Source organism: Mustela nigripes, chromosome 6, assembly GCF_022355385.1.
Source record: "Mustela nigripes isolate SB6536 chromosome 6, MUSNIG.SB6536, whole genome shotgun sequence".
NCBI classification, from domain to species: Eukaryota; Metazoa; Chordata; class Mammalia; order Carnivora; family Mustelidae; genus Mustela; species Mustela nigripes.
This window is the reverse complement of record NC_081562.1, coordinates 53,260,779-53,275,727: the sequence shown is the minus strand read 5'-3', so window position 1 is coordinate 53,275,727 and position 14,949 is coordinate 53,260,779. Positions and strand designations below refer to the sequence as shown.

At 36.3% G+C, this 14,949-nt stretch overlaps 1 protein-coding gene across 1 annotated transcript; it reads left to right on the top strand.

Annotated features, from left to right (window-relative positions):
• The first annotated feature begins 4,935 nt into the window (after positions 1–4,935).
• Positions 4,936–14,438, top strand: CD69 (CD69 molecule). The gene is made up of 5 exons (XM_059402584.1): positions 4,936–5,113; positions 9,768–9,890; positions 10,905–11,104; positions 11,443–11,546; positions 13,333–14,438. The coding sequence occupies exons 1-5, from the start codon at positions 5,050–5,052 to the stop codon at positions 13,439–13,441; spliced, it is 600 nt and encodes a 199-aa protein (XP_059258567.1). The 5' UTR covers positions 4,936–5,049; the 3' UTR covers positions 13,442–14,438.
• The last annotated feature ends 511 nt before the right edge of the window (positions 14,439–14,949 follow it).

The following is a 14,949-nucleotide window of genomic DNA, read 5'->3' as shown; positions in this document are numbered from 1 at the left end:
CAAATACTGATTAGTAATATGAACATACAATTTGTGGTATATAGTAAGACACTCTGGTGAGTGAAGTGGCACCCTTTTTCATAATGACATCAGGACAAGTGTCAACCAGAACTGGGCTGGGCAAACCTCATTCATTGTTCTTCCACTGCTTTATGTGAATCTCATTTGATTGCTTTCTCAAATCTATGGGAGGTTTCTTACACTTAAAAAAAAAATGACTGGGGAAGCAGATTAGGGTCCATGGAAAAATATTAATTTTGCAGTGAAGTTCAGGTTATTGTCAAGGACTTGAATAGCAGGAGATCTGGTGGATACCTAGAAGGCTCATAGATGGCATATGTTCTCAGTAATTTGACTCGTTTTTATGTTTGTAGAGGCTGCCTACTTCCACCAATACAAGTGTTATTTCAATAGAATACTTTGGCTGCTCCCATAAAAACAGAAAAATTACTTCAGAAAAAGGTAACAGATTTTGATCAATGTTATAATGTTTACAGGTATTTATTTTCTTTTTTTAAGATTTATCTATTTGAGAGAGAGAGAAAATGAGAGAGAGAGATAGAGAGAGAACTTATGTGGGAGGGCAGAGGGAGAGAGAGAATCTCAAGCAGACTCTGGGCTAAGCACAGAGCCCAACATTGGGCTCAATTTCACGACCTTGGGATCATGCCCTGAGCCAAAGCCAGAAGTTGGACCTTTAACTGACTTACCACTCAGGTGCCCCCAGATATTTATTTTCTTAAAATAAGATCTCATTATCATTTTTCTGTGCCCAGTGGTCTATATATATAGTACATATTACACATATGCAGTATATAATAGATGTCACATATATATGTAAATGTGTTTATAAATATTAGCATATAAAATATATACACTTAATATCCATTAAGTTGATTATGGCTGAAGAAACAAGACGACTTGAGCACACAGACAAGTGTCTTAGTATCATGATCACTGTCAGAGGTGGACCTAGGAGACAGCAACTTCCTCTGCCTGTGTCCTAGACAGACACGGGCCACATTGCATCATTGCAGCAAGAATGCTGTGACTTCTTAATTTTATCTTCTACATCAAATTCAAAAATTTCCCTTTTTATGACTTATGTCAAACCGATTCCTTTGTACATCATTAAATGCCTAATATATACCAAACACCATAGTAGAACACTAATTTTCTAGTTTATTATTTTTTCTTCACTAAACTTTATAAGTTGGATGCTATTAATTTAATTTACAGATAACAAAGCCAAAGCTCAATGGAGCTGCAGAGTTAATGAATGTTTGAGCTGATATTCACATACATTCTGTCATGTGTCTACCCAATGAATATTTATTGAACTCCTTCTGTGTTCTTGGTACTATTTTATCCTAGAGATTCATTGCTGAATAAGTTAGCCATGCCCCTGCTCTTAAAGATGTTACTTTCTAGTAAAGGAAATAATAATAATCATGATAATTATTTTTTGAGAGAAAAAGTGTGTGAGCAGGGAGGGACAGAGGGACAAGGAGAGAATCTTAAACAGGCTCCCCACTGAGTACAGAGCCAGATGTGGGACTTGATCTCATGACCCTGAAACCATGACCTGAGCTGAAATCAAGAGTCAGATGCTTAACCTTAACCAACCGATACTTAACCTAAACCAAGTGATACTTAACCTTAACCAACTTATACAGCCAGGTGCCCCAATAATGATCATTTTTAAAACTATAGAGCTAAACATACACATATATCTAATGAGCTACAAAATTTCAGACAAGAATATATTCAACAAGAGAGTGAGGTAATAAGTTGTGGCCGATGGGAGGTAATTTATATAGGGGGTTGGAGAAGTTCTTACTGAGAAGGTGACATGTGAGGTAACATAAATCAGAAGAAAGTGTCAGCCATGGAAAATCTGAAAGTGGAGAGAACAAGAGCAAGAACACACTTCATAAAATTAAGATAAATTCAACTTTTTCAAGAAACAGGAAAAAGTCAGCATAGTGACTTATAGGGAGTAAGAGGGAAAATGATGGAAAATGATTATTTGTCTGTAAAATCTATACTTTTTAAATAATGCTTATCAGCCTAATTGTTCTTGAATATTCATATCAAAAATAATTAGTGTCTGACTAAGAAAGTTATGTTTTTCACACAAATATGGGCATCATCAGAGGGGAAAAGCCACATTAGTTAGTGGTTATACTGGAACACAATGCCTAGGATAGTCCAAGGAGCTGTTGAAAACTGCTCTGCATGTGGAGAACATGCAAGGCAAGGATTACCAGTGTGTGTAAAGATACTTTCTTTCTATTTCTTTATAGAGAGACTTGAGAGAGTTCAAATACTGTTGCAGATTTCTAACTGCTCTATTATCCTGTTACCGGACCCCCAGAACCATTCTTGAGCCTCAGTGTCATAAAAATGAACACTGGACACCAGACAAAGATAGCCAGGCAGAGTTTATGAGAAATAGCTTGTATACAAGGGAATCAACAAGAAAGAGGAATATCGCTCCCCAAAGGGGTAGAGTGCAAGGCTTATAAAGGCGCTCTTCCAAAGGAGGGGCTGGGAGTGGGGAAGCATCCTTCAGTCCCATGGTCATTATCTGTTGTCTTTAATTTTCAATGGATATGAGACAATCACAGGATACCTTTCTCCACAGTCAACATTCTCCTAGGGCACCAAGAAAGTAGAAATACCTGTGCACAGACTAAATTGTGACTTCTAATTTTGCCCAGGCCACCATTAATCCCTAAAAGCTTAGGGATTGCTTTTTTTGCATTCCCAGAAGCAGGTATTTGTTTCTAAGAATATGGAAACTTTTAACCTCAGACATTTGCCTCAGCCTGTGGCCTTATAGGAATTAAGTCCCCTTTGATTTTCCTATACTGTCTCATTCCCATGCATTATTCACAATATAGGGTATGGGATTAGTATCAGAATGTGAACATTAATCCAGATGTCCCAAATTTAGAAGAAAATACAGATCTGATCTAAGTTGCTTTCACCCAAAAAAATTAGCAAAAGTGTCAGCTGTTTCCCATAAGTACCCAACTTGACCCTTCCATCACTCATCGCAATATTCAAGTGTACACTTGCTATCCAGTGGCCATCTATAATCCTACATACATCCCCAAGTAGCACACTACAGTTTAGAAATTTTGTTTTTATACATATAATCTGAATCATTAGTTCATATTTATTTACTCAACGCATTCAACAATGCATTGTTGTACTGTATGTACTGTACGTACTGAGTACGTACCAGGTTCCAGTTACTATGTCAGGTGTTAGAGACACAGAAGGGACAAGTCAGAAGAAGTTCTTGTCCCCAAGCAGCTTACAGTCTAGTAGGGAAAGTAGACAATAAACAATGCTATAATATCAGATATCACCAAGTCATATAAAGAAAGGTAAAGGTATACAGTGGCATAGAGCATGAAGTTCTATTTTACATAGATAAGGTAAGTAAAGACCTTTCTGGGAAGATCACAGTTGAATAGTGAATCAAATGAGTTGAAGGGAGAGGAAGACCTGCCAGGAGATGGAAGAACATTTTAGAGAAGATACAAAGACTGTAATGAGGATGTGCTTGACATTTTTGTGGTATAGCAGAGGTTACAGCTGAAGAAGACAGTGACTAATAAAGAAAATGGCAGGAGAGGTAGCTAGATCATGGACCTTCTCAACTGTAAGAAGGCCTTTGGATCTGATGGTAATTTTGATAAGAAGCCTTTGGTGGGGACGGGGTTGGGAGAGGAAGAGATGAACATCTCACCGAAGTGATACGACTTAATTGTAAAACAATCCTTCTTGCTCTTATGAATAGGAAATTGACTGAAAAAGTGGAGTGGAAGCAAAAAGAGCCCTTAAGACCAACATGTACCTCTACATGTCTTAGGTTAACAAATAAATACTATGGCCAAACTAAGCTGTGGTCGATGATAATTCCCAACCCACTTAGGTACAATACTTCCACAAAGGCTTTAATCTGAAAACACGTAGTCTTTAAAGAGGTGCTATTAATGATGAAAATTCTGGCAGCAATATCAGTAACCAGAGTGACATTTTGATTCCCTCCTTAAATCACCACACATTCTGCCTTCATAGCTCATTGGGATGGTATTGATACTATGGCAATACATTTTTTATAATAATCACACTCCAAATGTCTGGCACCTCAGAGATACAGGAAAATAACCTAAAATATGGAAAATTCCAAGAAGAATAAGATATTAGGACAAATTAGGGTAATCTAAATTAAAGTCAAATATGACCAAAAAGTTAACAGGAGATAAATGAAATAGATAATTTAAGATAAACAATTTTAGAACATAGAAAGGAAGTTCCAGACCACAAGGTTTCTATTTCCTTAAAGCAAGTATGTACTAAATGATACCTTAAAAGAACTAGTCCTTAGGGAAGAAGTGAACGATAACCCTTCTGACAGCCAATTGATAGTTTCCGAAGTAAAATTCTTCCAGAGTGGAGAGAGATTCATGAGGACAGAGATCTTAAAATTCTCATTGAACAGTAAATCCTCTCACCCCAGTCAGTGTCAGGTTCATACCACATGTTCAATAAATACTAGTCATTAATTAAATAAAGGAATGAGTTTCCAAGGGAAATAATTACTCTCCAAATTATTTCCACCTCAAAGTTAGGAATCCTTAACTTTTCATTCTTTACTTAATATGTCGTCTCCTAAGTTATTTGTGTTTTTCACAAATTTAAAGAAGGATGTCTCAGATCCTGGGAAAACCCCACTAGTCTCTTCATGCTACACCTACAGTTGTGAGAAAGCACATTGCAGACAACAGGGAAAACCCGCAGCTCACCACAATAACACGTTGTAAATTGTCTGGGCCGCTGGAGCATAAATTAAAGAGAACTGATGTAGTTGAGTGGTTAGGAGGCAGGAGGAAGAGGGTGGAGACAATACAACGGAATATAAAGGCTGAGATAGGTCATAGACTCAAGAGACTCAACTAGAGCTTCAGCAAAAACTTTCGCTCTAAACTGGCTTGGCCTGGGATTCACCAAGGAATCGTGACTAGAACAAAGATGAATTCTGAAGATTGTTCCATAACAGAGAACAGCTCCTTGCATCCAGAGGGTGGACAGCAAAGTAAGTCAGACCTTTGTTATACATTGGTCAGTCTGTCTCTCTCTCACACACATCTACCTGTCAGCCCTCTTTCTCTCTCTCTCTCTCTCACTCTCTCTCTCACACACACATCAATCTATCATCTAACTGTCTGTCATCTATCATCTATCCCTCTGTCCTCTTATATTAGCAGTATTTTTTTTTAATGAGCATTTGTCTTTAGAAACATTTGATTATGATTTACTTTGGTCCAGGTAAAGGAGAAAATGAGAAAAAGTAAATATTTATCTATCCATGAGAAGACAGGATACCTGAGATTTGAGGGAAACCACAAAGGTAGATTTCTGAAGATCGTTAGAAATATGTTTTTGTTTCAGTTTATATCACATCAATTCTTCAGATTCAATTAGAAAACTCCCTGCACTGGACCACCGCATGTGTTCACCACCTTTTCCCCGTATCCATCTGTACATGCTTTGGGAAGCATTGCCCCGCTTTAGAGCAATGGTTTTCCCCATAACCAATTACACTCATTGTCTTCACCTTGCATTCTTGTATGCTTTCCGGTTGCTTCAGCTTGGGTTCCCATGACAGCACCCTCCAGTTGCTGGGAACGAGGGTTTCCAATCTTTGAAAGAATAGCTATAAACATATCTGAACATTAACCATGTCTGGAGGTAATTTCTTAGGAGAATGTCATGAAAAATTCTTGAAAATACAAACTTCTGTTTTCTGTACTCTTCATGGAACTCTTCAGAACTCTTCATTGCATCATTCTGTTTCCCCCTTTCAATCTCGGGCTTCAAATTCTACGCGAATCATACGTGGTTCTTCCTTTCTTTTGTTTTTCATCAAAATACATCAAAATAGGATCACCTTAGCTATTTACCTCTTCCTCTTTTCTGTTCATCTGTTCTGTCCACAGATCTGTTCTACTTCTTATTACTAGAATGCTCTCATTGCTTCTCCTATAATATGTTTCTGTGATCTTTTCTTGACTTCTGTTTCTATCTCTTCCTCTCTAATTAATAAGATGCTCCAAAACACTAGCATGTGGCACAGACAGTTTACTTATAAGCAAAGTTATCCAGAAATAAAGGGGTGTGTTACGAACAGCAGAGCTGAACAATCTGGAGGAAGGGATTATTTTGTGAGTTACTTTAAAAAGACATCAGTCACTTCTGATAAACCCACCTTTTACCTAAGAACACAGAATCGACTGTAGATAGCAACTACAAGCCACAGAGATTTCTGGTGGCTAGGTAACCATACTTTCATGGCCCAGTTGAGCTGTTGAAAAGCAGAAATGTATATAATAATATATACTACAATAATGTAATATATATAATAAAACACAGTATCTATTATGTAATATAATATAATAATAATATAATAATAAAACTACTCAATAAACAGAGAGCATAGTCGAAAGAACCTAATTCAGGGATCCTCAGCTTTTTCTGAGTTCATCCAATTTCCTGCTGAATGTTTAGTTTATGCTGCTCTTGTGGCTGCTTTATTAGTATGAACAATCCTTGAGCATCACTTCTGGATGTCTCAATATACAACTGTGGATCTATTTTCAGTTTCTTCATTAGTGAACAAGGACCATAATCAGAGCGGAAGTTTGCTGTTGGGGCAGTTTTTGTCACCTAGGTGATAAGTCAAACTGTGAGTAACAATAGCCCTCACGAATGGAAAACAAATGTACAGTCTGAGAATCATGTCCACAGCTTACCCACTGGATAAGCCAATAGACTGGTCTAGTCTCTGAGTCCATGAGCTATCCAGATGGGTTCGTGGGCCCTAAGGAACCAGAACTGTTGCTTCATTGAGTCTAAGTGGCATGGTTGACTCTCACATGGGGAGAAGTGAAACTAGACAGACAGCTCTGAACTTGTTACCCTACCTACCAAGGGCTGCTTCCGGTGATTGACTAGTGGAAAAAAGGAAGATTTGCTTTGAGAAGCTGTGAGAAATAGAAGTAGGTAGATACGGGCTTGGTAAAGGCTTCTCTTGCAAAATCTGAATGCAGACCTACACTGGGAAAAACAATCCCCAGCAGCAAAAACTGAATTGGCAACCAATAAACAATGAAAGAAAGCACATCTCTTTGCTCAGTTTGACTTCAGAGAAATGTTTAAGGCAAAGAAATAAAAGAATTTCAAGATATGTTCTCTGCTAACATCCTTTTAATTATGAAGGTCATACACATTGAAAAATGGGGTCTGTTTGCATTTGAAGCTATTTTGTATGGTAAACTCTAATATCATGCAAGTGGCCATTTTACATTTCAGGTTTTGAGAACGTAATAGGGAAATATGGATTTCTCGTGAGGCCAAATTTTAAAAATCCTGAGAGCTCATCCTAGCAAAAATCAAACTCAGACTCTGGACACAGAATCCACTCCACTTCTTCCTCAATTATTTATTTATATTCTGAAACACATATTCTTCTAGTTTTCTTTAAACTAAGAATCATCATTCACATGAGATTCATATTCCACAAAAATATTTCTTATTGGTGAAATCAAATTTTTTACTCTATTTCAGCATTATATGGAAGGTAAATTAAATAATTAACTTCCACATACCATTTGTTGTTTAATGTTGTTATGTTTCTTCTATTATTTTGACTTCTCTTGGAAAATTCAAATATCTGACTCCTTATTCACATATCTTTAATTGAGGTATAATTTATGTACAATGGAAGCACAAATCTTAAATATGCAGTTTAATGAATTATAAAAATTCCAACCAACACTGAAATTTTCTTTTTTTTAAATAATTTATTTATTTGACAGGCAGAATGAGAAAGCATAAGCAAGGGGAGCAGCAGGCAGAGGGAGAGGGAAAAGCAGGCTCCCCACTGAGCAAGGAGCCTGATGGGGGACTTGATCCCAGGACCCTGGGATCATGACTGAGCCAAAAGCAGATGCTCAAATGACTGAGCCACCCAGGCACCCCTGAAATTTTCTATCACCCTAGAAATTTCCTGTATTTCTTTCTGGACAAATTACATTTCCTACACACATAAAAGCAATCACTTTTCTGATTTATATCACTATAGTTTAGTTCAACTATTTTTTTAAAGCATAGTTTACACATATCGTTACATTATTTTCAGGTGTACAACACAGCACTGCCACATCCCTTTATGTTATGCACACTCACAAGTGTAACTACCATCTGTCAATACAGTGCTCCTACAATATCATTGACTATAATCCCTATGCACTGCCTCTCATCCCCACAATTTACTCAGACTTACTCATTCCATAACCGGAAGCCAGTATCTCCCACTCCCTCTTCACCCATTTTATCCATAACTTCATCCTTCTTCCCTCTGACAAGCATCATTTTGTTCTCCATATTTATAGGTCTGATTCTGCTTTTTGTTTGTTCCTTCATTTGTTTTGTTTTTAAATTCCACACATGACTGAAATCATATGGAAAAAAGACTTCTTATTTTTTTAAGATTCGATTTATTTATTTGACAGAGAGAGAGAGAGAGAGAGATCACACGTAGGCAGAGAGGCAGGCAGAGAGGCAGGCAGAGAGAGAGGCGGAAGCAGGCTCCCTGCGGAGCAGAGAGCCCGATGCAGGGCTCGATCCCAGGACCCTGAGATCATGACCTGAGCTGAAGGTAGAGGCAAACCCACTGAGCCATGCAGGCACCCCATATTTGTCTTTCTCAGTCTGACTTATTTCACTTATAGTTCAGCAATTCTTGAAAATCATATCAATGGAAATATATAGTATATGATTGTAGCTGCATTTTCTTTAGTCAACATTTTTTGGTATTTATGCATTTTGTTGCATTTATCAGTTTTTCTTAATTTCTAAATAGTATTCAGATATACCATAATTTATCTTTATTCTTGTTGATGGATATGTGGATTATTTGGCTCTTAAGAGTAAAGCTGCTATGAACATTCTTGTTTTGTACAAGTCAAATTGCTGGATCATAGGGTAGGTGCATATTTATTGTATAAAAAAGTTCCCAAGTTATTTTTCCATTTTGCTCTCCATGAGTAATATTTGAAAATTTCAATTGCTTCACATCTGTACCAATCACACCAAAAAGTACCATCAATCTTTTTTTTTTTTTAATTTTCAGTCATGCTAGTTGTAGCTATTTATATATCGATTCAGTATTTTTTTTAAAATTTGTATAGTTTTTTATTTTTTATAAACATATATTTTTATCCCCAGGGGTACAGGTCTGTGAATCACCAGGTTTACACACTTCACAGCACTCACCAAAGCACATACCCTCCCCAATGTCCATAATCCCACCCCCTTCTCAATTCAGTATTTTTTATTCATTATCCACATCTATTGTATTTATGTCATCTCTCTTAAACAATAACTACCCAGGGGTTAAAGTACTATGCTTAGGATGTCCATTTTATAGGTCTTCTAAGATAATCATATACTTAATAAATGTTTTTGCGATTCAAACAACAAAATTATAATATAATTAGAGTTTTTGGAGCTACTAAGTGCACAGATTGGGAAGATATTTTATGATCTCATTATCATCCCTGATTTGTTTCACTCTCCCAGCTCACTCAAAATTTGGGAGAAATTAACTTATAAATTTCAGATAAGAAGATAAGGAGACATTGAAATGTAAATGATGCCTGAATTCATCATCAACTTTCTCTCTTCAGATAATGCATCCAGGCCTCATTTTGCAACACAGCGTGAAGGGTGCCTTCAAGTTCCTATCCCATGTGCTGTCATGAATGTGGTCTTCATCACTGTTTTAATCATAGCTCTCGTTGCTATATCAGGTGGGTCTGTACTTCATGAATTCATTGAGTCTCTGCTGTTAGCATTCATGTCCAGCTGAAATCAACAGGGATTACTTGTTCTAATTAATCATAAATTCTGATTAATTTCTGATTAATCAGAAATTCTGATTAATTTAGAATCACCTCAATCATGATATTTGGCTGATTTCTTCAAGAATACTAAATATAATTCCATATTCCTTAGATGATCAGTGCAGTGCTTTCTGAGTTTTTGAGAACTTCTTTATAAGTATTAAAAGTGTCTATGCTTTATAAATTATTGTGGGGGAAAATTACATTTGAACATATTTTAAGATCTGAAATAAAGGGACTGATTTAGATCCTAAATATATAGACATTTAGTTAGGCAAAAAAATGTGGGCTTCACATTCATTGTTGATAGGAAAAAAAATATATCTAATCCACAAATTAATCAAGAATTGATCAGTCTTTTGTCTTTTCTTTCCAAGACCACATAACGGTGGTTATGAATAATTTAAAATATATCTAGAATCTCCCGAAGAGTCAACTGTTATATGGTATTCAAAACATATAGCAACACCAAGATACGTTTGTGTCTTTACAAACAGGAAATTTTACAACTTTATGAAACATCCTGAGCCAGAGATCTTTCTGTATTCTGAATTAGTTCCCTGAAAATCATTCTGTCCTTCATCTCCCAAAAGAGTGTTATATTGACTTCATTGTAATTTATAATGCCCTTTCCCCTTTCCAGTCCAAAGACTACTTGCAAGATTTTTCTATTTTCCTACCCCTTTCTGAGATTATGACCCAAAAGATACCCTCTTACTTCTTATACCCTGACAATAACAATGAGGCAGAACAGATTAGACAAGGTGAGAAACTGCCTTCTTGCTTTTCTCAGAATTCACTCCTTGTCTCTCATCCTAAACATTGTCACCTAGCACTGCACAGCACCCCCTGAACTGATTTTGCATACTGTGAGTATTTACTTTCTTTTGTTACTAAAACAAACCACTTTCCTGTTCACAGTGGGCCAATACAATTGTCCAGGCCAAGATATGTCCCTATTTCCATCAAAGAGCCACGTTTCTTCATGCTCGGATGGTTGGATTGGATACCAGAGGAAATGCTACTTTATTTCTACTGAAAAGAGGGGCTGGACGCTGGCCCAAAACTTTTGCTACGAACAGGATGCGACTCTTGCGTTCATTGATTCTGAAAAGGACATGGTAAGATAGTATTCAAAAATAATTTCATAAACTACTGCTATTTTTTAAGAGAGATAATCTGTGATTTCTTTCTGTTTCCACTGTACCTAATGCCCTTGTAGGAAAATTTAGTCACAGCAAGCCATATGATCAGTCTGAGGATTCCATTTAATCTTGTAAATTTGCTTTGATTACTTAATGTCAAAGACCAAAAATCCAAATGAGCTTGTCCTAACTAGAGCTAATAAGTGATCAGCTTTGCTATCATGCCTTGAATTGAAGCTTCTCAAAAATAGGATGAATTATATACTTACGCAGAGGGGTTATTTAATACACACCTCCTTTATGCTTTCTTCAAGAGCTTTTTAAAACGATATGTGGGTATAACTAATCACTGGATTGGGCTGAAAACTGAAGATAATCAAACATGGAAATGGTCAGATGGCAAAGAATTCAACAACTGGTAAGTTTCAAGGTGTCTTTTTAAAAATTTTTTTATTATTAACATATAATGTATTATTTGCTCCAGGGGTACAGGTCTGTGAATTGTCAGACTTACACACTTCATAGCACTCACCATAGCACATACCCTCCCTAATGTCCATAACCCCACCACCTTCTCCCTACCCACCTCCCCACAACAACCCTCAGTTTCTTTTGTGAGATTAAGAGTCTCTTGTGGTTTGTCTCCCTTCTGATCCCACCTTGTTTCATTTTTCCCTTCCCTACCCCCCAAACTCTCCAGTTTGACTCTCAAACTCCTCATATCAGGGAGATCATATGACAATTGTCTTTCTCTGATTGACCCATTTCGCTCAGCATAATACCCTCTAGTTCCATCCACATCATTGCAAATGGCAAGATTTCATTTCTTTTGAGGGCTGTATAGTATTCCTGTGTGTGTGTGTGTGTGTGTGTGTGTGTGTGACACACACACACACACACACACCACATCTTCTTTATTCATTCATCTGTTGATGGACAGCTAGGTTCTTTCCATAGTTTGGCTATTGTGGACATTGTTGCTATAAACATTCGGGTGCTTGGGCCCCTTCGGATCACTACATTTTTATCTTTAGGGTAAATACCCAGTAGTGCGATTGCTGGGTCATAGGGTAGCTCTATTTTCAACTTTTTGAGGAACTTCCATGTTGTTTTCCAGAGTGGCTGCACCAACTTGCATTCCCACCAACAGCATAGGATCAAGACATCTCTTTATCTTCCCCAGAGTGGCAGCTCAGGAAAGCCATTTTTCTTTCAAAGCACTGTTGGATATGACTGTTGTGTCCTTGTGAGCAGAGCATTCTCAATCTGATTTACATGCTTATACCCCTCTGAATTCTTTAAAGAAGGGTTTTAATATTGCTATTTTTTTCTTTTTATCTACTTAGAAGTCATACAACAAATGCTTCTAGTAACTTTGTCTGAGTAAATTTTATGTGAATAATAGGCTCAACATAGTCCATAAATAATTACGATGATAAAAAGAAACACAGAACACTGACAATCTCATATACATTTTTTCCTGATAAGCTGACTTTTTAAAAAATAATTCCCTTTTACTCTTTCCCAGTTGTCATCCCCAGAGGAATAAAGCACAATATTTCTAATAGCAAATTAGAAGATTTTATGAACCTGACAGAAAACCGGCCCCAGAACAGAAGATGTTGACTTTAATTTTATTACCTGTAATTGATGTATATTTTGAAGTTTGAAGAACATTTTGTATAGTCAGTGTTAACGTTTGCCATCTGAAAACCCAGAACTGAATAAATTTCTTGCCTTCTAAATAGTTTTATGATGATTCCTGATATAGAAAATAAATTCAAATTTCTAGAAAAGGCACTCTTAATATGTGTCCTATGGTTCTTTATATGCAGATTGGCTTCAGGGGCCTTCCACCCTCTAACATTATTTGCCTAACAGTTGAATGTGTAAACTTTCTGGGAACTGCTTCTCCAGGAATTTAGCTGAGAAATAGCCAAGAGTCAGTCCTCTGGTGGTATGCCGCCCAGATCATTGGAAGTCTTTGCTCTTAGCTTTTTATCTTCCTCCCACAGACCCTTTCACTCAATTTTTGTTTAGTGCCTCTATAGATTAGTTTATGGTCACTTGATCACCTGACTTGCTTCATGAACTCCTACCAAGCAAAAAAGAAATCAGAGGTTACCCTCACAAAGTTCATTCTCATGTAACTGAATGAAAATGATGAACTGAAAATAATTCTAAGTTTCTTTATTGTTTGACAGGTTCAACCTCACAGGATCTGAGAACTGTGCATATCTGAATAGTATGGGGGTCAGCAGCACAGCCTGTGGAAAGAATTTACACTCGATATGCAGCAAAGCCGCTAAATAACAAGGAAACCTATTTGCCTTTAGACTATTATAACACGAACTTGAGAAAATTTGTGTTGATCAATGCTGCTCCACAGTCAGAAATTTTCCACAAAGACTTGGTGAAAAAACTTTGTCTTATTTTGGAAATCTTCTTCCAAACAAGACTATGGAAAAAAGAAAGGGAAATTCCAGGAATATCTGCAGCGTGGAACACTTCGCCGTGAGCTGAAAAAGTCACAGGTTTGACTGATCGTTACATCCAAGAATGAGAAGAACAACTTTAAACCTTATGGATGCACTTTATATTTTTTAGAATTTAGAAATAATAAAATAACTAGGCTTAGAGTTACTATTTATTGTTAGATGACTACCAAAACTGAGTGTGCTTCGTGTATTTGCACTATTTGAAAATGTTAAGTGGTGGTATTAAAAACCGAATGTAAACATAAGACATTTTAACTGGTCACATGGACATTTAGTCTAAATGCATTTTTTTTTTTGATTCAGAGAACATGTATAAGTGGACAAATGCTTACGAAACTAAGCTTTGTGATATTTCTCTCTTTTTAGAGAAGTTTGCCAGGTTACAGAATCATTTTCCCACCAAAAGTGTGGGGTGATGATGTATTTCTATTGTTGTTTTTACTTCTGTGTAACTCATCTTTTTCAATGATACATAATTCTCTGTCTTAAGAATCTTACATGTAGCATTTTACAGAGATACAGACAAAAACAAATTTGAGGAGTATTTGTGAAATGGATGAAAGTATTGAAAAATGTGCAATATGTGATGTGGCAAATTCCTGTCAGAAAAACTTCCATATTATTCAAACTTGGAATAATAATAGTTTTACCTGACTATAAATGTGTACCTTTCCTAACCAATTCTACCATGTGCAATGCTTCTTATGAAGTATTTTCTGAGTGCAATAGTGTTTCTTTGTTTGTCTTTTGTATTCAGTGCCATTATAAGCTGATTATATCTATGTTAAAATAAAAGTAGAATTGCCAATTGGTTTCTAAGAAATGTTCATTTCTTGGAATACACTAAAAATTATATATCATACTAAAAAAAGAAAACAAAATACTATATTTTTAAACTTATCTATCATAAATCCTTAGCTTTATAAATTTATACTTTTTGAACTGTTTTCATATGAATTTCCAAAAGAACTATATTTATTTTCTGTATAGCTGGTGGTTAGTGAACATTCTAATTGACTTGGGAAGAATATATGTCACTTTTAACTCTACTATTTTCTTCCTTTCTGTTATTATTCATCACCCTCATACTAAAGGGGCATAGGAAATTAGGAGACCCCTAGAGTCATCTTGGGAGGACCTGTTTATAAAGCTCAATTTCTCTCCAATAAAAGTTTAACTGGTCCACGTAACTGATGGTCTGAAAGCATCTTATTCAATTTTGAAGCCCCCAGCATAATTTAGTAATTGACCCAAAGTAATCCATGAAGGAAATATAAGGCTTTGTGTTAATTTCTATGAGATACTTCAGTAAGGAAAAATTCT

What these genes read in the sequence shown, in the direction of transcription:
- CD69 (XM_059402584.1), top strand. Translation starts at nt 5,050, where the DNA reads ATGAATTCTGAAGATTGTTCCATAACAGAGAACAGCTCCTTGCATCCA. An exon ending in AGCTCTCGTTGCTATATCAG is followed by an intron (nt 9,891 to 10,904) that starts GTGGGTCTGTAC and finishes TCCTGTTCACAG; the next exon opens with TGGGCCAATACAATTGTCCA. An exon ending in TTGATTCTGAAAAGGACATG is followed by an intron (nt 11,105 to 11,442) that starts GTAAGATAGTAT and finishes GCTTTCTTCAAG; the next exon opens with AGCTTTTTAAAACGATATGT.